Source organism: Falco cherrug, chromosome 7, assembly GCF_023634085.1.
Source record: "Falco cherrug isolate bFalChe1 chromosome 7, bFalChe1.pri, whole genome shotgun sequence".
In the NCBI taxonomy this organism is placed as follows: domain Eukaryota; kingdom Metazoa; phylum Chordata; class Aves; order Falconiformes; family Falconidae; genus Falco; species Falco cherrug.
The window spans coordinates 31,440,052-31,460,766 of record NC_073703.1 but is presented as its reverse complement, the minus strand read 5'-3'; the positions used below and the strand labels follow the sequence as shown (position 1 = coordinate 31,460,766).

At 42.2% G+C, this 20,715-nt stretch overlaps 1 protein-coding gene and 1 long non-coding RNA gene across 8 annotated transcripts in view; one reads left to right on the top strand and one right to left on the bottom strand.

Annotated features, from left to right (window-relative positions):
- The first annotated feature begins 300 nt into the window (after positions 1-300).
- The window catches only part of HIF1A (hypoxia inducible factor 1 subunit alpha), a 35,429-nt gene continuing 15,014 nt past the window's right edge, over positions 301-20,715 (top strand). Inside the window, exons 1-5 of one of the 6 annotated variants that reach the window (XM_055715481.1) lie at positions 301-541; positions 15,677-15,867; positions 16,809-16,954; positions 17,062-17,146; positions 19,859-19,971. In XM_055715481.1, the coding sequence (XP_055571456.1) occupies positions 507-541; positions 15,677-15,867; positions 16,809-16,954; positions 17,062-17,146; positions 19,859-19,971 (570 nt within the window). In that variant the 5' untranslated portion in view covers positions 301-506. Of the gene's footprint in view, positions 542-1,144; positions 1,165-1,207; positions 1,344-13,502; positions 15,206-15,676; positions 15,868-16,808; positions 16,955-17,061; positions 17,147-19,858; positions 19,972-20,715 lie in introns of those variants that run through there. The other 5 variants (XM_055715480.1, XM_055715482.1, XM_027802553.2 and 2 more) reach the window with 5 other exon arrangements.
- The window catches only part of LOC114015355 (uncharacterized), a 31,672-nt gene continuing 17,207 nt past the window's right edge, over positions 6,251-20,715 (bottom strand). The window contains exons 2-5 of one of the 2 annotated variants that reach the window (XR_008733084.1): positions 13,601-13,693; positions 13,401-13,503; positions 11,897-12,017; positions 6,251-7,579 (exon numbers count right to left, since the gene is read on the bottom strand). This is a non-coding gene — a long non-coding RNA (uncharacterized LOC114015355). The remainder of the gene's footprint in view (positions 7,580-11,896; positions 12,018-13,400; positions 13,504-13,600; positions 13,694-20,715) is intronic. The other variant, XR_008733085.1, reaches the window with a different exon arrangement.

The window sequence follows — 20,715 nt, the reverse complement described above, 5'->3', positions numbered from 1 at the left end:
TTGGCCATTTTTCAGCGATCCTCAGCGGCGGTGTTGGGCGTGAAACCAAGCGACCCTGGCTGGGGCGAGCCCCCCGCTGCTGCTGTCCGGGCCGGGGCTGCGGGGCCGCGGGGCCGGGGGCCCGCCGGGGCAGGGCGAAGCGGTCCCGCCCCGCACACAGCGCCGCACGTGAGGCGCCGGCCCCCTCCCAGCTGAGCGCTCAGCTGACCCCGCCGGCCGAGGGGCCGGGCCGCGCCGCCGCTCCTCACTGGCGCAGCGCGGGGCCCGGGTCGGCCGCGCCCGCCCCCGCCCCCGCCCCCGCGCCCAGCCCCGCACCGCCCACCGCCGCCGCTGCGCCCTTCGCCGCCCGCACCTCCCCGCAGCCTGCCCCGATGCTCTGAGCCCGCGCGGCCCCAGACCCGGCCCCTTCCCGGCCGCGCCGCCATCTCCCCGCGCCCCGTGGCGGCCATTGGAGCCGCCCGCTTCGCATCCAGGGTCCCAGCGGGAGGAGCAGCCAGCGCGCCGCCATGGACAGCCCCGGCGGCGTCACCGAGGAGAAGAGGTACCGCCGGCCGCCGCCGCGGCCTCCCGCGGCTCCGGGAGCCAGCAGCGCGCCGCCCGCCCCCCGCTCGCTGCCCGGCCCGGGGGCCGCCTCCCCCCCCACCCCGCCCGCCCCCCGGTGCTGCCGGCGCCGTCCCCCGGGCTCCCCGCCGCCCCCCGCTTTGTTACGGCTGCCCCCTCCCCGTGCTTCGTCCCCCCTCTTCCCTCCCCGCGCTCCCCCGGCCCGCGGAGCGCTTCGCTCTTTCATTCCTCCTCCTCCTCCTCCCCGCCGTCCACGTCGCCATTTTGTCGGCGGGGGGAGCGGGCCGGGGCCCCGCGGGCGGGGGGCTCCCTGCGGCGCGGCAGGAGCTGTCCCTCCCGCCGGGCCTGGCCCGGTGCGCCGCTGGCTCCGCGGGCGGCAGCGCGCCGCGTGTTTCCCCCCGCTCGGCCGCGGGCGGGCGTGGGCCCCGCGCTCTCCGCCGTGGCGGGCGGGCGGCCTGCGCGTCCCAGCCGGGGCAGCGGCCCGGGCCAGGGGCTGGCGGCGCGGCCCCGCGGTGGCGGGGGGAGCCGGGGGGCGGCGGGGGCGCGCCCTGCGCGGCCGCTGGCGGGGAGCGACCCGGGGGCTGCCCTTGCTCCTGGGAACGGGTGGGTGGGAATCGATTGCGCGTTATTCCGGGCGGCCGGCCGCCGAAGCCGGGGTGGCCAGGTTTTGTGCAGAAAAGGGCCGCTTCGGCATCGGGAAATACTAAGAAAACCAAACGAAAACCAAAACGTATGGCGCGGGGCGGGCGTGTGTGCGTGTGTGAGGATGGCGGCCGGACAATGTGAGTTGAGGAGTATGAATAATTCACCGGGGGTTGTTAGCTCAAATTAGGAGGGGAAATAAAAGCCTTAAAAGCCTTTGTTACACGGTGAAGTTAGGGAGTTGGGCTATTTGGGTGACCAGATTTGCGCGTTGGTGCGCGGCCGGCGCGCTTTGTGGAGGGATTAATTGCCGTAATCGCCATCTGCAGAAGACGCCGTTTGTTTATAGTGATATCGATATCTCTTTTTTTTTTGTTGTTTTTTTGTTTGGTTTTTTTTGGGGGGGGGGGGTGTTTGTTTGTGTCTTTTTGAGATGAGTTTTTCCTGCTCTTGTATCAAAGGGTCATCTGAGTAGGTTAAATGCAGTAAGTATGAAAGCGTGGAAGCTGTGCTGGGAAGGAGACTGGCTGGCTTTTAAAATGGATGGTGAGCTTTGTGCTGAGCTGGGAGCGCAGGGTGCTGGGCTCTGACCAGGGAGAGCTTCACCTCTTGGGCAGGGTCATCTCAGCGATCAGTTGGAGTTATTGCGGCGGTGCAGGGGGTGAGGGAGAAGGAGCTTTTTAGTCTAAGGAAGCCCATACAGTGAGGCACCTGGGGGTGGCACCGATTCAGTAACCTTTGGGGTTTTTTACTCAAAGTTAATGGCTGTTGAGAACCCTGGGAGAAAATGTTGCAACAGAAATGATTATTCTGTGCTTTGCTCTGCTGCTCTTAATTTAGTGGCAGGTCTAGAAAGGGGGTTTGAGACCCAAGTTGTTCTCTGTTGCTGGCTTTTGGTTTTGTTGGTTTTGTTTTTTGGGTTTCTTTTGCCCTTGGGCATTTATTTTTTACTTACCATTCTGTCCCACTTGGGTACATTTTTTGCAATTTCCTTATCCTGGATGTAATCTGCTTTCTTCAGAATGTGAAAAACAGTATGCAAAGCTTATCCTTCCTTCCTAAAGGCAGGGCTTAAGAAAGAGAATTTGTTTTCTGTTTCCTGTAGACGAAGTTCAAAGTTGGGAATGTTTCTTATAAAACAGTAAGGAATATTCAGATTACTTTTGTTGAGGGTTTTAATCGAAAACATAAAGTTGTATCTGTGGTATGCTCATCCTGGGGGCTGTGAATGTGCAGTTGAGCAAAGACGGCTAAGCAAAAAAGGAAGGATATGAGCTCACTAGAGAACTTACTGAAGATCTCAAGCATTTCTCAAAAACCTGTGTTGTTTTAGACAGGTTTAGGTTTGATGGTGTCCACGTTCAGAATACCTTTAGAGGAGAAGACCTTCCAGTCCTGTTCTTTGGTTATGAAGCTTTTGCTGATTGTATAGATAGTACACCTCAATTTTGATATGTGTTAAGATCCTTTTATTCCTTGTCTCTCGCAGTGCTTGTATTTGGATAGTGTTTAGCTCTTGACAGTTGAAGTGAAGCTGGTAGTTTGCTTAACTTATGTGCCATGAGATGCAGAAATGGTGGAATTTGACCCAGGTGTGTGTCTCAGTCTTGTATAAGTGAAATTTAGTCATAATAGTAACTGGAAGTGTGGATTCACATACAGGTTTGTTGAATCCAATCTTTGATGTAATCACAAGCTTCTCATGTACACAGGGGTCAAGATTCCGTAAGAAACTAAGCATCAGCAACATGATTAGGTATTGAGTTATTCAGGTTTTAGCTGTTCTTCAGTAGTTGAATCACTTTCATGTGCTTCTGGGATTTCCCCCATCTGCTACAAGGAGAAAGTTTATCTCTGTGCAAGGAGTGGGTAAAACAGCATTGTTGGAAGCTTTGTTTGCTTATCAGTTCTCATCTGATTCAGATTTAAGGAGCTTGTTGAGAAGTATGCTGATTTCTCTCAATGTTCTTTTAACACGTTCTAGTGCGGGGATGGCTGATGCTATGGAAAGTTTTTCTCCAGGTCTGTGGTGTGACACTTCACTATTAGCAGAGTGATTCTTGCACCATTTTTAAGTAAATGAGCCATTTAGGGTTACTGGTTACTTTGGCTAGTGGCTTGCAACTGGTAGATACATTAGAAAAATGAATCTTGGATTGGTTTAAGTCCTTACTTGTAGCATAAAATACATACTTTTAATGGTGTGGGTGCTAAATAAAAAAAAAAAAAAGAAGCAGGAGGATTATAAAAAGTGACTTCTTGAGTGTTCATTCTGAGTTTTGAGCTGGTATAAAGCAGTGGAATGTCACGTCCTGATTGAGTGCCTTGCAGAAAAACTTCAGCTTTCAGTTTTTCAGAGTTGGGACTTGAAACTTAACATCTAGTATCTAATGAGATGATTTGAAGGATCAGGGTTTTGCTGCTGGATCTCTGTCACTGAGGTCCAGCTCCAAAATCTGTTTGAGAAGCCCGGGTCCTGTGCCACGGGCTCTGAGGGGCAGTGGCTACTGCTGGGTTTTTTTTCCTGAAACATGTGTGAGGTCTTCAGGACTGTATGTGCCATTGCTTTTTGTCTTGTTAATTTCTTTCAGTGCTGGTGGAACTGAGCCACCATTGCTAGAGCTGAAAGTGAATACAAAACCCTATTGTATATACTCTTAACTGTACCTCTCTGCGTGTTGTAAAGAGAGGAGATACCTTTCAGTAAATCTCCTGTAGAGTCTCCCTGCAGGTAGGGGAGGGCAGAATGGTTTCTGACTTACAGAACAGGGTTTTTACTCCTTTCTGGACTTTTCTGCACTGTTTGCCTTGCCATAGGGCTTACCTGGTGGTAGTGTCTGTGTTGTCTGTTCTTTGCCATTTCCTCAAACATGAGAGTTTTGAATTCCTTCAGTAAAAGTGATCAGAAATTTTCAGTGCCTGCTAAAGATGAAGGCAGCAGCGTAGTGCTACCACCCTTCCTCCTTGTTATCAAGGCACTGAAAATTAGGGAAGAATAGCTGTGGAGGATTTGCCTGCTGCAGGTATTTTCCATAATTTTGCTCTGTTGGTGCTTTGGTTTCCTTTTATCAGTGAAAATCGGAGTATTTGGCAGTATGTTGATGGAAGTAGCAGGAGGGTTGTCTGCTTCTTGTTTACAGTTGTGCTTGCTTTGTGCTTATAAAACCTAGTGTCTCCAGTCTGTAGTCTGGGTCTCTTGGTTGGCATGTCTGAATACCAACAACTGGTCCAACCTAGTGAAGAGGTCTAGTATAGATGGGATCAGGTCATCCAAGTTGTCAGGTGGTCTGTAACAGGGTGATGGGGTGATGGTAAGAGGTTTTTATTTCAAGTGCTTTAAAGGTTTTTTTTAGCAACTCCCCCTTCTGTAGAAATGTTCTTCCTTTGTGGTGTCTCTGGAGACACATCCTGGACCATTTTTGGGAGGGAGGAAACATATGTAGCTGTATACTATTACCAGCAACTGAAAGTCTGGCAATTAAGTCAACTATTGGTTTACAGGGGGAGGTGTGAAGTTGATAATCCATTTTATACGCTCATTTAATTGCTATCCCCACTTTCTGGTTGGTTTCTCTCTTCTCCGAATTCTCCATTACAGGTTTACTTGGGTTAGGTTAAGATTATGCTCGAGTATGTCCTTTGTAAGCCTTGAGAAACATAGTTGCATGCTCTGTTTTTACTGCCACCAGAAGAGAGGTCAGAGAAATCCTGCTATCATGTGCAGGACTTCAGTCAGCAGTATAACAGCATGCTCTTACCTCCTCTGCACCTGGTGAAAGCACCCGTAGACCTTTGTTCCTCCCTGTCCTTGAACTATAATGTGTGGCATGTACAAAGCTGTTTCCAGAACTCTGCTGATGGTGAGGTGGGGAGTCAATAAATATTAATAATGCTAGGAAATGTCAGCAGTGTTGTGGTATAAGCCCAAACCCTTCTGAGGCTCTTAAGAGTGTGCATGTTCACCTCAGTGTGCTTCTGACCTGAAAGGCTTGAAGACTATTGCTGAGCCTGTGTAACACTGGATTGAATTCTTGAGTGTGTTCATGTTGTTTAATAGCAATATTGCACCAATTTATGTTAGAAGGCTGTGTTTCAAGTAGGCTTGCGTGAGACTTTTGGTATTAAAGGGGACGCTGAATGACAGAAACTGTTGATTTTTGAGTATTCTTTTTTCTTTGTGTAGTACAGAAGAAAATTTTGCAGTGTTCTCTCAATGTATTCTTGAAGAGCTTGGTGTCTTATGATATGCCAACAAAATAATTCTTACATGATTGTAGAGTGTGCATTGTTAAGTAAGCCCAAGAGGGAAGTACCGCATGGTTCAGTGGTGGTATACAAGAGCATCTAGATTTTCCTGATGATACTGCTCTTTCAAGGAGATGCAAATACTGATCTGATTACAAGATGTGTTCTTTAAAAAACAAACAGCTTCAAAACAAAACTAGATCTTGCAAGAACCTTAGCAAGAAGGCGCAGTAACCAGTTTCTAGCAAGCTGATGTCCAAAAGGAAAGAATGTTGCAGATTACAAGTCATCAGCTCAAACGCTCCTTTTATCTTCACATACACAGTTATACAGACAGGTGTTTACATGCCTCGGAAAAACCACCTAGGTAATGCATGGAAAGAACTTGGACCTTAATCATCTTTTCATGTTATAACAGCCCTTTCTCTTTTGAATTCGAGAAAGTTTGGGCATTTTGAGCCTCTCTTGAGAAACATTCTTTATATTAGAGCAAGCAGAAGAGCATGCAGGAGAAGCCAACTTTTCCATGGGGTCCTGGTCTGAAATGGGAGATGGTTGGGGGTTTTATGACATGGAGAACTAAAAAAATGGCCCAGGAGAGAAGGTGAGCCTTTTAACTAATGACTGAAAAATCAGGAAAGATACAAGTTTCCTAACTACCATTGGATATGAAGGCTATTCAGGTTTTCCTCTACTGAGATGTCTGCTATTTAGCTTAGAATAAAGTGTCTATGAAAATTAAGTTCTCATATTATTTAGGAACATGAACATGAAATCAAGTGAATACATACCAGCAGATATATATATTTTTAAAGACAGTTTATGTAGGTGACAAACACTTCGGGGTTCTTTGATGTGGAGCTGTAGCCTCAGTTGAAGTCTGTTCATACCAGCCTGGGGTTTTTGGTCCAAGATCTCAGTGTGTGTTGATAAAGAGGAGTTACAGTGTATGCATAATCTGTCCTTTCTTTCTATTGAATCCTGGTAATACTGGGATTTGTGCAAAATAGTAGCCTTTTAAAACGCTGAGATATTTTAGTACCAAGACATTTGAAATGACTCTGCTGGCACTGAGGAACTGGAGCTTCCAGATGATCCATTAGTTGTTCCTTAAAGTTACCTAATACACAATAAACTTTGTGTGTGTTGAGAGACACTGTGCAGCTTCTGTTTTAATTTGGTGTAGTGTGAATGAATGCTTGTTAAGCATTTTGAGGAAAAACATTAAAACAGGTCTTGTGACTTGCTACGTGAAAATAGAGCCTGAAGTTCAAGTGAAGAGTTGAGGAAACTGAATAGGCAGCAGTGAACTGTGCTATTATATTTACAAGAGCAGAAGTTTTCCCACTTAAGTTACTAAATAACCTTTTCAACTCGATTTATAATAATCCTGGAAGCGTTACTTGAAAAAGATGATCCATTTTGTTTACCAGAATGAGTCGTTTCACTGTCAGTTCTAAACCAAAACCAGATTGGTGTTACTTCATGAAAATGCTTGCATTTTAAGAAGCAAAAGAACTTGAGGCCTGTTTTTATGAAGTTAGTTCCTGCTGCTGGCAAGTGAGAATAGTAAATGGACTGTTATGCTGGAAGGGGAGTTACTAGAGGCTTACCTCCTCATATTTGTTCCCTGCTCGCATCCATTGGAAGAGATGGGAATATGTTCAAAGGAACAGAAGACTTGGAAGTAGTTCACATCAAATATGAAGGCTGCAGCCTCTACTACTAAGTTAAAGAAACGAGAAGCTCTATATGGTTTAGCTGGGGACAGGATTATTTGGTGCTCAGTCCTTCAGAAAGGACTTTTTTTTTTTTTTTTTTTTTTTTTTTTTTTTTTCCCTTGCACCCTCTTGAATCTACTGGATGTTGAGCTGACATTGCTGCAGGATTTCTGTCCTAGCTATTGTTGTAAGCATTTTTCTTGACTGCTTAGCAGATGTGTTTGTTCTTTATTCATACAGGGAAAATACAATTTTGTATCTCTTGCTTTTGTCCTGTTTTTTTTTAGTTCTTAAAGCCTTTGATCAGAAAATGCACTGTTAACTGGAAGCAGTTGAGGAACATGAGGTGAAGGGACAAGAACTTGGATGGAAGCAGTGAGGGAAAACATCCAACCTCCAATCTGGAGAACCTGAACACAATGACATAAAATAAATTATATATCTTAAAGTCATGATTTAGACTAGCAATAGTTACTTTATCAGGAGTCTGTATCTGCCTGAAGTTAGACCAGTTCTTAGTTAAAACATTGTTAACGGAGAGCCTGATGGGTATCTTGGGGATATATTTTGCATCTTTTTTGTGAGCTTTGGAGAAGCAAAAGCAGGGAGAGCATTTAATGGCTCCTTGTATCAGGCCTGTGTCCATATCTCTCTTTTGAATAGCTGTGGGTTTTCCTGTAATGATGAATGCAATTTAACTACCATGTATCTTTCATCCTGAAGGGCAGAGCACAGCTAATTAAAAGGGAAAAAAAATGCTGTATTCTAGGAAAAAGCCATATAACCTAGCCAAAAAAAAGAGAAAATATCAGCATTTTCTTACAAGCAACCACTGTATTCCATGTGGTTATTTTAAAACTGTAAATTACTACACAAAGGTAAAATATCAGTCAGTGGGTTACATTGTGTAGTAAGACACAGCAGAATCACTTCACCTTGTTCTGAATGAGAAATACTAATTTTGGAAGCTTTTACCTTCATACTCCCCACTTTCTAACAGGGACATAGTGGGGGTTTCAAGTCAGTTCAAGGCCACATCCACGTGGTGGATAATCTTGGCAGTGTGGTCCTGTGCTGGCTTCAGGAGTTTCAGGCTCTGCTGCTGGCTTTTAAGTGCCATAATTTACCTGTCTGTAAAATGCTGTTTATGTAGACTTCATGGTCTTGATAGGAAGACTTTACTTTGTAAGTTAACGCGTAGCTCAGTGGACTCTCTTCTTGCTGCCTTTCCCTACCATCATTTTGCAGACAGCAGTGGGTTTCAGTGTTCACTCACAATGTTTGTGCTGCTGTAGCTAATTCAGTCTGAACTGCCTGCTTGCTGTTGTAATTTGTTAGGGGTTTTTATAGTTACGGGGTTTTTTTGGTAGTAGTCAAGTTATGGTAAATGCCTGTTACTACCCTCATGTAAAGAAAATGGTTTCAATTGCAGTGTTAAAGGTAGTATACAAAGGAATTAATTTTAATAGTCTGCATACAGCGGTGCTATCCCTGCTTGGATATTATGCTGGTTTCTGCAGTTAATCTCTTTTAAATCTTTCTTGCTGTATGTAAAGAATTTCTGATTTCTGTACCTGAGTTAGATTACTGGATTGTAATGTTCGTTAATTCATAATGAGCAAGACTTTCTTCTAGAAAATCACATGCTTGTGATTACACATGAGATTTGGGTGTGGGGGTTTTCTGTTTCTTTGGTATTTTCCCCACAAGAACTCTCTACACAGCCTATTAAATAAGGAGAATTGGTAAATAAAATTGGCCGTAAGGGTGAAAGTAATAATGCTTAGAAAGGAAATCATGTTAAAACAAGAAGAGGCAAAGCTGTAACCCTGAGTTCATTGTGAACTAGTAGCTGAGAGATTGCACTAACTCTGTAATGCAACTATAGGAGGAGGGAGCACCTCTCCTAACCAATCTGGAAAAAAGCAAAATCTATGGATAATATGCGAATATATTACAGTTCCCAGAAAGCCTGTGTTTTCAACTGAAAATTCAGACTTTGCACTAAGTGTTTGAGAGCACCGTCTGAAATGTCCTTTCCCCCACCACTGGGAGCAGTGCTTGGGTACCAGGAGCAAGGAGCCCCATAAGCTGGCACACGAGACAAAGCTGGTCCTCTCGCCCCTTTCTGCCCCACTGCCTGGGTTTTCTCTTCTGTAAACAGCAAAGCCTGGGGCTCCTTCACAAGACTGACTGTAGTGGACCCAGTTGCCCCTACGTGTAACCTGTTCTATTGCTTGCCTGCCAAGTGGCGAGTGGTCTGGGCTGCAGCCAGTCAGGCTGGACAAGTGTTAACTGCTGGGCTGGGAGGTGCGAGGGCATGGCGCTTTGGGGGGTGCTGCCGCTTTGGGCAGTGTCTGCGTGGGTCTGCCTCAGGGCTTGGTATTGTAACACTGCAGCTCCATTTACCCTGGTTTAAGTTGATCAACTTGAATGAAAAAGTATTTGTAAGGGTATAAGGGGGCTAAGTGGCATGTTCTCCCTCTGTGCCAGGTGGAAAATGAAGGGGTTTGGGCTGGGTTGATTTGGTTTTGTTTTTCTTCGGAAGAATACATGCATTGTTGGCTCACCGTATATTTAAATAACTGTATTTGAGCAGTGTTCGCTTACATTATAAACCCATTTTTCATACAAAGTTGTCTTCAGGGGTGTTGAGTTACACCATTGTAGTTTCTCTGTGCCAAGTGCTGGCTTTGCCTGGGACTTCTTTCCGTGGAAGAATAATTTAGTAAGCATTGTGCCTGGCAGCTCCGGACAAAATAAAGATCTAACAAACAGTGAAGAAAAACGAATGGCTGCATATTCAGTGCAGTTGAAAGAGTAGAGCTCTGTCGTAATCTGCTCTTGGGCAGTCTGCACCCTTTAAGTGAGCTTATATCTGGCTGGTGTGTTCTTGGTGGGCTGTTGCGCTGTAGGTGACAGTGGTTGGCATGGATGTGTCTATGGTTGAGCTCTTCAGATGCTCCACATGAACACAGCTAGCTACAGTCATGTAACGATACTAGCGTCTGGGTGTTCTGCTGGGGTATGGCTGCACACTGGGAGTTGTGCCTCTGTCCCATGCAGCTGTGCTGGCAGAAATATCTGGTTTAGGCTAGGCATGAGAAGATGACCAGGTTTTGTACCAACCTCGGGAATGAATTCAACCTTAAAAGCTAAATATAAGGCCACTCACAGGTCTGCTTCCTAAGTTCCAATACCATCATGATGACATATTGCTAATGTATTATTGTATTGTAATAGTTACATCTATTTTTTGTGTAATGAAGAAAAACTGAACCGATGTTATAGTGGATCTGGTTTCTATGACTCCATTTCTAAGCCCGGTATTTCCCATACTAGTTTTACAGTCTGAGAAGAGGTTGTATCTAACACTGAAATACTGGGTGTGAGTCTTGTACTCTGGAAAATGATGGGAATTAATGGCAGAACTGAAAACTAGGTAAAACTCGATAATGAGATGTTACCAGATTTTGAGGCACATTATTCATTTGGATTATGTTGTTTCCACATGGTATACTTCTATAAAACTGTTTAAGAACAGATACCATGGTAAATACGGGGCTACTCAATTGTGGAAAACAATTCTAAAGGGAAAAATGTGAATTACTAGGAGAAGATGGTTATAAATATTTTGAATGTTCTCAAAACCTGGATCAAGAAAGATGAGCCTGCATTAATTAATACATGCACAATAGCTATTTTACATAGGAATTGAAAACACCTATAGGGCAAAATCTACCTGATTAGAGGAACAGTAAGTTAGAATGGGAGAAAGGCTAGAAAATAGGTAACGGCAGTAAAGCAACAAACGGGAAAAACCCTGATTTCTTGTGTTAATGTAATATTGTGTACACAATATAAAATTTTCCTTAATGCTGGTTGGTGATTTAAAAAGCTAGAAGGAGACAAAGTTGACATGTTGCATGTTTTAAGATCTGTCTGTTGGCCATTTTTATTCTAGTTATTTTTAACAGAAATTTATCAGTTACCAATAGTATTTTCCAGGGTTCTTCTTGGTTTTATTTGTCGGTGGTAAATAAGCAGGAACATGTCAGCTTTAAATGTGGCCGTTGATTAGTTTTACACTTGAGGAGATGAAAACTGTGGGCTGCATTTAGACAATGGGGGAATTGCTTGTGAAAATATGCAGTGGTGGGCAGGGTCTTTGGGATGACATAGGGTAGAACGTATTGTTTGAGAGATGCTCAGTCCTGAATAGTTCATATGACCATAATGACAGGAGTTGCATGTCTGAATAGAGAGGCTGCGTTAACATCTGTAACTGATGCACAAGGGATTGCTGATGGCGTGCTTTGTTCTGAAGGCTGTCGGGCCAATTCTTGCTTGCTTTAAAACTTCGTTTCTGTTTACCCTGCTGTATTTTAAAGCCTTTTTTATTTAAGGCAGTGGGTGGAAGCCTGGTTAACATCCTTAAGCTGAGCTCTTGGTTCAGCTGCAGTGAATCCTGGTGGTGAAATACCTTTTTGCTTTGAATGTCTTAAATATCTTTTGGAATTCAGATGTTTATTCAGCTATTGCATATAAACATCTCTTACACACAAAAAGTGCCTAGTATTGGGTTTTAAACTGTCAGTGAAACACTGCTTTCTGTGAGCTATGATGCATAACCTGCTTTGGATTGCTCTCTCCTTCTGTATTCTTATGGCAGAAATACAAAATGGAAATGAATGTCTGGTACTGAAATTGTGCAGGAAACATCATACCTGAAAATGCATGCAATTTCCTGTCTAGCATTGGCATTTCTGATATTTTCATTGCACGTATAATCCACTCTTCAGCTGAGATTTTCTTCTGAGTCTTTAGGTGTTTTTCTTTCCTGCAAGACTGATAGCAGAAGGTTGCAATACAGCTCTTAAGTTTGTGATTTGTTTTAAATGGAGCTTGGTTTCCTCTTGTCAATACAGAATTGTATTTCTGTTGTGAAGACCATGAGTTTTACATGGAGCAGTTCTGAAAATCTCTTAAATTATATGAAGTTTTTTAAGCTGATGTTGTGTAGTTCACATCTTGCTGTTTAAAGTACTCTTCCTTGAGCTACCCCCTTCCTCCCCCCCCCCCTTTTTTTTTTTTTTTTTTTTTTTTTTTTTTTTTTTTAAGTTGAGAGAGAGCTCACTTAGGAAATACATTTTCTCTCCAGGAATTCAACATCCTTTAATTGACTACAGAGAAATCTGTGGGTAGCTACACATGCTGATGGTGTGTTTTTTTCATTTACTTTATGCAACTGTAAGTAACAAAGCTTAGAGTAGTTGCGACAGTAAAGGATTTCTTTTTCGGGGGCTTTTTTTTTTTTCTTTGGTGGCATCTCATGTTGAGGCAACTCTGACTTCACTTGGTAATTAAACCTCATTTGTGAAAGACCTTTCTCCTATTAATTTGATGCATTAAAGAAATGCTCTTTGAAGCTGGTAGTTAATCTTCCTATTTAAATTGCTGGGTTTTACTCAGATTGGTTACAGCTTAGTTTTAAACAGCAGCTAAAAATAGCGAACTGTTGTGTTATACAGTTTAAATATCTATCTATAGTAGTAGCCTTTCTAGAAAGGGAACACCTAGTAAGAGTGAGAGGAGACTGCTGTTTGGACAGCACTGGTTGGTACCAGCATCGCCCTTTTCCTTGAGTTTTGCCTATTGCATAGTCAGGCACCACTTGATTTCCTTACCTGGGATTAATTTTCGACAGAAACACTATGAGCTCAATTTGAGCAGTGTTTCAGCTGGTAATTAGTAATTCAGTGATTGTGAGAACTTTTCACTGTTCATGTTGAAGTCTGCTGCTAAGTGTGCTAAAACCAGGCAAAAAGCTAGAAACTAGCCAAATATTTTCAAGAACATCAGGCTTTCAGAAAGAAAATACAAGGGGAAGAGGCCAAAATCACAACTTGGTGAGGTTAGCTGGCATTGTCCTTGTCTACATGCCCTTTGTGATTCACACAAGCTTGACAAACCTGTAGACTTGAGGTGCATGGCATTATTGCCAAAGCATGGGGTTTTTAACTTAAAAGTGCCTGCAGTTGAAAAGGAAGCCGTGACAAAACTGCAGGCATCTAAGCAGATGGAAACCAACTCCCTCTAGAAATTCTCTTCTGAGTGTCTATTGTAGCACAAACTTTCTGCAGAGGAAGGGATCGTGAATGAGTAGCTAATAAAGAAAAATCGGAGGTATAAAGGTGAATCTGTCTAAGGCAGCATAATTACTTCTGTTACCTTTGTCAGTGAAATCTGCGGTCCAAGCAAGAGGGTAAAGAGAATCCAGAAGTTTATTTCCACCCTTAGTTTTCCACCAAGATAAAAGGTACATTAGGCCTGTCTTCAGTAAGAAATGTTTAATCAATCAGGTTACATAGCTGAAATATTTTTTCAGTATTGTTAAAGGTCAGACTTGTAATGGCTGTTTCAGGATATACCTGTATGTCAGGAGGCTCAAGCTTCTCAGACCAAGATATCCACGACTAGAGCAGGAACATCTGTTGTCACAGGGAAACTGAATGTGAAGAAATCTGCAAGATGGGGAAATATTATCAGATATCATAGACTACCCTTCTGAGGAACCTCAGGTTATATTCATGGAAACTAATAGAACCATTGTATGTCTGGAGTTTTTTACAGTTGTAATACCCATAGTCCTCCAAAGATCTCTGACTATTATGTTGATCTAGTGATGCTTCTCATTACACAGGAATAGTATTACTGTGATCTAGTAGCCTGATTTTGCCACCAAAGGAGAAAACACAATCCTATTCTTAGCTCTTATAAAACTTACGATTCTGAAAATCAAGTTTCTAGCGCTTCCTTCTGCTAGCATCAGCAGGGGGTAGGAGGAGAGGAGGTCGGGGATGAGGGAGGCATACAGTTTTACGATGGGAAAAAATGAAGGTAATCGCAGAAGAGGTTCTGATGGCTTCCTTTGTCTTCATCACAGCTTATTAAACTGCTTTCATGTTTCAAGGCAATCAATCATGCTTCCAACGTCGTCAGTCTTAATGGTATAGTTGCTTGCATGTTTCTGCACAAACTAAGCGGGTTTTTGGCTGTTGTGGGTGGCACATCAGGTAAAGGACTGAAAATGTGTTCTTTTGGATATGTATTCTTCTGCTTACATTAAAATCTGGTTCATTATTTCCCAGGCAGTATCAGCTCGTGGATTGCTTTCCTCTATCATTTGTGGTACCTCTCACAAGATGTGTGCTAATTAAAAAGTGCTTTTGCACAGATCTGCAGCCTTAGCAACGTGAATTTGGCAGTGGTAGTATGTGACTCAAGTCTAGTGAAATTTGAAAAAAGTAATTCCATCACTGTTGGTCATAAATAGGTGGTTTATTTTCTGTCTTCTTTCAACTAGTGATGTTTAGTTTCTTTCCGATAACACTAAAAGGCATGCAACTTTGAATTATAAGAGCAGTGTTTACAGGCGTATGTTAATCTTGCAACTTACATGAAAGTTGGTGAAAAAAGGGTATCCTACAGATTAGTGCAACTGACTTGTATCTTGGGTATATGCAAAATGAAGATAGTGTGCCTTCAGAAGATGTAAATGTGTCAAGAAAAATGGACCGTAATGCTATATGCTTTTGTACCATCCATTCAAAAATAAAAGCACATCTAACTACGGTGGCATAATTTCCTCAGGGACCACAGCAGCATTGAGTTCTTGTTCAAATGTAAGAAAAATTTGGAGTTCCCATCTCAAAATGCTTAGTTCAAAACTCACGTGGCAGATGCGTGAGAAAAACGTGAACTGGTATGGGTACTGGGAAAAGGGAGAATTGATCAGTGTTACCAACTGACGGGGAGAGTCTCGGTTGTTTCTGTGCTTGCTCTTGTTGGGCTGTCCTTTACTTCATGTGTCCTGGGGGAGGCGAGTCTAACAGAGGCACGGTGGAAGGAGAATGAGGCAACTGCTTAACAGCTGGAGCTTTCCAGAATAGGGGAGACTATGGAAAAGGCTATACTGGAGAAAGAGAGCTGGGAAAAGGACTTCTTGGATCACTTGAAAAGCAGGACACCTCATGGTAAATCAGTATCCTTGCTTACTGACCCGTTAGGTGGGCTTTGTAAGGATGATAAAAAGGGAAGAACTTGGAGAGTGTAGACAGTGCTACTGGAGCATTGAGCTGGAAATAACTTAGACTGTAGTATTTTGAGTGGACTTAAGGGGTTAGGAGAGAAGAAGGAAACAGGATTTGGAGGCTAGAGAGGGAGCCGTCAAGGTATGAGATAAGCACTTCAGGAACGGTTCTGAGTACATAGCTGACTGCTTGGAGAACTGCTCTTGTTGAAAGACTTTGTGAGATTGAACTTAGTTCTGGCAGAGCACAACTGCAGCAGGACTCTAAACGCAGAATTAGTTACACTTCTAAACCAAGATTTTAAATTATTAAACTTTGATATCTGGTTTATCAGCTACTGGGCAGCTTAGTTGCAAATTTAACTTGCACGGAGAACTCTGTTTCCTGTATTAACCCCAAGCTTTGTTTATATAGGATTAGCTCAGAACGCAGAAAAGAGAAGTCAAGAGATGCAGCCCGGTGCCGAAGGAGCAAGGAGTCGGAAGTATTCTACGAGCTTGCTCATCAGCTGCCCTTGCCCCACACTGTAAGCGCACACCTGGACAAGGCATCCATCATGAGGCTGACCATCAGCTACTTGCGCATGAGGAAGCTGCTCGATGCTGGTAAGTGAGTAACGTAGCAGGATCTGGCAAAGGGGCTGGAGGTATATTAAGAAAGAAGCTATTTGTAAAACCTATCAGCATAAATAAATACATTAATAGCTGCATCCTTTCTATGGAAAGGTGGAAGACTTTACAGTAGAAATAGGCTTTTGGTGATGGCATGGGAAAAAATGGCCACTGTTCAACAGACTTTGTTTTTCCCTTTCTATTCTGGCAATCCTAGTTGGGTCATCACAGCTCTAGTGCCATTTTCAGTCTATTTAACCCTTTTCCCAAAGTTAATTTCTTCTGTTTAACCTTCTTTTCCCCCTAGAGCTGTTTGTTCAAACTGTGCTTTACTAAACCTTACGTGGTTGATGCAAGGCTGGCTTAGCTAACTAGCGGTTTCTCCTTAATATAAGCTGCAAGGAAATTTTTGTAATTTTTATTCTGCTGAAGGTGAAGTTAGCTGAGACTATATCTATCTCTGCAGTTAAATCTACCCAGAAACTACAGGATTATCTGAGTTAGCTTATGAACCAGTATCTGTGTAGCATGCCACAGCTGCTGTACTGGTTATTTGTACTCATGCATGCCTGCCTGTACCGTACGGAGGTTACTTTGGTAACTGTACTCTGAAATGCCTCATAGAAAGCCCCTGAGAAAAGTTTGCAATGTCTTTTTGAGATAAATGGTAATATTTTTGCCTTTTTCTTTAAGGTGGAAGGTGTATTGGTTTATGCATAAAAGCACAGAGAGTTAACCTCACTCTTAACTTTCTGTGATTTGTGATACCATTACTAGAGCTTGAAGGATTTAATTGATCACTTAGATAAGTGAATTATACTGGTTTTGACAGTCCTGCAAGATTGACTCCTTGCAGACTGGTGCCAGCAGTCATTCCTGATGGGGAGTGAAGAATAGCACTTTTTACTTAAACAAAAATGTGTGGCTGCTTCTAGGTGAGCTGGAGACAGAAGCCAAAATGGAGAAGGAACTGAACTGTTTCTATTTGAAAGCTCTTGATGGATTTGTCATGGTTCTGTCTGAAGATGGGGACATGATTTACATGTCTGAAAACGTGAACAAGTGTATGGGACTCACTCAGGTGAAATACTGACATTTCCTAAGACTGTTTCCAACCTGTAAATTTGTTACATTTTTGTATATGTAAAGTTAAGACACCTGTGTACCTTTTATTTTTTTTTTTTACAGTTTGAGTTGACAGGGCACAGTGTATTTGATTTCACTCATCCATGTGACCATGAAGAGCTGAGAGAAATGCTTACACACAGAAATGGTAAGAAAGAAAAAATCTATTTCATTTACTTAAAGATAGTTCTTGGTAGCATTAGTACAGTTGGATATCTGCCAGAGAAAGGTGTGGAGGGAACAAATAGTGTGTTTTGCTGCTTAAATCTCAAAATAAACCTTGTTCAGAGATAGTAACAGAAAAACCAAAATGTTTTGGCAATATCCTAACTGTAGGAGAGATGAGGCTACTCTTTAATCTAAAACAAAATTGATGACTAAAACGGAGTTATTGAGGATTGAAAGAATTCATGTGCCTACAGGGATAAAATTAGAGGTAGGTTGAATGAGAATTACCTTAAGCAATTGCTGTAGAAGGGTATGGAGAAGTTAAAATTGGTGCATTAGTCTTGGTCTGAGCTTGCCTTCACAGGACAACTTAAAAGAAAATGCTTTCTTCCGGAAATCTGTGGATACTATATTTGGGACACAGAAAACCTGATCAGGGAGTACTTGGACAGCCCCCAAAAGGGCTTTGGGATTGATGCTTCTCTGCACCTTTTAATTGGTGCGTGAAATTGGTATCTTTTCACAGATTTCTGACTCTTCTCCATCTGAGGGAGTGGAACACTGTGTTCACATGTTCTGTATGCTTTTCAATTTAACAAATGCCCATGAATTACTGCTTTTATGTCTTCTAAAGGTTTGGTAATGACTATAAAGACTTGGCAGCCTGCATGCCTCCAAATAAATCTGCTTTTCTCGGTTGTTAAAGTCTAAAATCCGACCTTTCTAATTCCTGTTTCATCAAACAAGGGTTATATGGACTCTGAATCTAGATAGTGATGAATTACCAAGCCCGACCTCTGCTTTCGTGTAGCGCTGTAAATCAGACATCTTTTCTGTTGGCTTTCTATTTAATTCAGTGGAAGACACCTGATAAGATAGCATAGCATTAAGGGCCCCAACTTTGATTTTGTAAGCATTTTCTAAACTTGTCTGCCCATAGTATTGAAGTAAGTCTAATAAGGCTAGATTAGACTTCCCGCCTCCCTCCACCTTTGGAATATAGTAATGCATCTGGGGGTTGGGCTGGGCTTGGGGAAACAACTTCACAAAAGCAGTGTAAAACAGCTGGTCTTGTTGCAAAAACTTATTCTTAAAAATGGCCTATTTCTAAGTTTCCTGCAGACCACCTCTAGCTTGTCGAGAATGACTAGACTGGAATAAGATGTCTGGAAAGCATTATTACAAAATCTGTTTTGCAAATGAAGTTGGCAGACAAAAGTCTAAATTACAGTAATAATGGTACATTTTTATATTTATTAGTATTCCCAGGTTGCATTCTACTGCAGCTCTTGCTTAAGTGGAATTATTTTGGTTTTGGATTGAGTATTAAATACTCCCCTTTGGGACTGTATGGGTGCAAATGAATATAACTGTGATTGGCAGAAAAACTGAACTGCATTCTGATTTTATGAAGTTGCTTTTTAATCTTTCAAAGCTGGTGATTTAAAAAATAGTCCAGTGCTCAATCAAGACTTGAGAAAGTTGCTTCATCTTTTACAGTTGCTTCTCAAAGTAGAGCCTTAAGCATCGGGACTTGATAATAATAATGCTGTGTGATCTCCAACTATAAATTTCTAGATTGGTTTAACTCTTTCAAAAGCATACTGAATTATCTAAGTTTTGGCCACTTCTCTGAACTCTGCTGTATTTTTATTAGTTTTTTTCCCCCTCCTTTACTGAGGATATTTTGATGTGGCATAAAGTAGGCTTGTCCCCATTAGTCTTCGCCTCTACTAGAAGCTATACACGATGTAGCATGGGGCTTTTAACATTTTTTCGAATTAATTTTGTCAAGCTAGTAGCTGCAGTACAAGCCACGATGCAGAATTTCATAGCTACCATTGTCTGTGGAGAAGGAGAGCAAATTATTATATAAACTTGTATCAGAAGTAAGCTTTCATGTTGTAAACTTCCACCCCCCACCATGATTTGGTCCTCACTCTTTGGCATGTCTTGGCAAACTCACTCTTCTGCTGCTCTTTATCCGAAGTGTTTTATTTCCTTCTTCCACGCACAGCGAGCTGCTTGCAGCTTTCTTGATAGGATCAGTTTGCATTTTCTTTGCCCAGAATAGCCTAGCTAGTAATTGACTCTGAAAGGTTCTGCCCTGTAAAGGCAAAAACTGAACTTAAGGCCTGCTGTTAGCAAGTAGGGCCAAAAAATGAGTGCTACTAATATTAATTTGCATTAGGAATTCTTGACTGCCCCCCTGCCAAGAATCGAGAATGCTAATAATGTGTTTAAAAACTTGGTCCCTGTTTACACTGAGTATAAATCGCTGGAGATATTTGGATGCATGTAACCAGCAGAGTAGTTAATTTTGAACTGAAAAACTTAAAATACCGTAGTCCTAAAGACCTACAGGCCAAAACTTACTTGATTTGAACCTCCCTGCAGAGAGTTACCGATGCCTTTCAATGCAGACGAACTCAACAGTACTTTCATTCTGCACGTTCTTATGATACAGATCTTAAAACATTGAAACTTCAGGTTTTTGTTTACCTCACAGTAGAATTAGTCCTGAGAAGTGTTATCGGAAGTGGTGTTAGGTTGATCAATCTTTTTAATTTTTTGGGGTCTTTCCCTAGTCTTAGAGTTCCATAACTTGTTGGTTGGTTTGTTGGGGTTTTTTTATACCTTTGGAAGATGATCCAAGAGCTTAAGAATTGTTTACTATTTGCTTTTTTGTTAGGTCCTGTGAAAAAGGGCAAAGAGCAAAACACAGAGCGCAGCTTTTTTCTCAGAATGAAGTGTACGCTGACTAGCAGGGGAAGAACAGTGAATATAAAGTCTGCTACGTGGAAGGTAACTAATGCAAAGGAATGTTTACGTAGTTTGGCAGCTTCCTCTTCAGATGTCCTAACACTGTATTTCAACATTTTTACTTAGTGAAACTCAAGCTCATTACACAAAATGCTTAACTAATTTAATGATTGTGTTTCAATGTGCTGAATTTTAATGCTGAATATGTCACAGAGGTAACTGAAACAATGTTGTAAAATTAGTTTTTCAAAACTCTTTGAATGAATTCTCCTTTTTAAATTAGAGGTAATTTACTTACTAGAAATTATAATTACTAAATATATTTGCATAAAGCTTTCTCTGAGAAAAAAATATTTGACCCCACTTATGCTGATACCTAATTTCTTTTGATTTGACACTGTGAATGTGACAGTTGAGGTCTCTCTGAAGGACTTCAATACCATTCTTTCTGAAGCTGCTGGCTATCCCTTTTGTAACAGTTGGAACAAAAAGAGTCCAGCCTAATAACTTTCTGCAGTGAATGCATTTTCTCTTCTGGACAAAAAGTAACCTTTTACTGTATCGAGTGGTATTGTGGTTCACAATTCTCTTTTATAACTTAAATTTAGTTATTCTGGATCAAACAACTTCTTTGCTGCTGTCTGTGAACAATTTCTACTTCAGAATTGTTAAAAAACAAAACACAAAATATAAAATTTCATTGTCTCTTGAAGAATATATTTGATCTCTAACACCACGTCTGCAGAAGAGCCAAAATGGAGGTTGCTACTATTACCATAACATTTA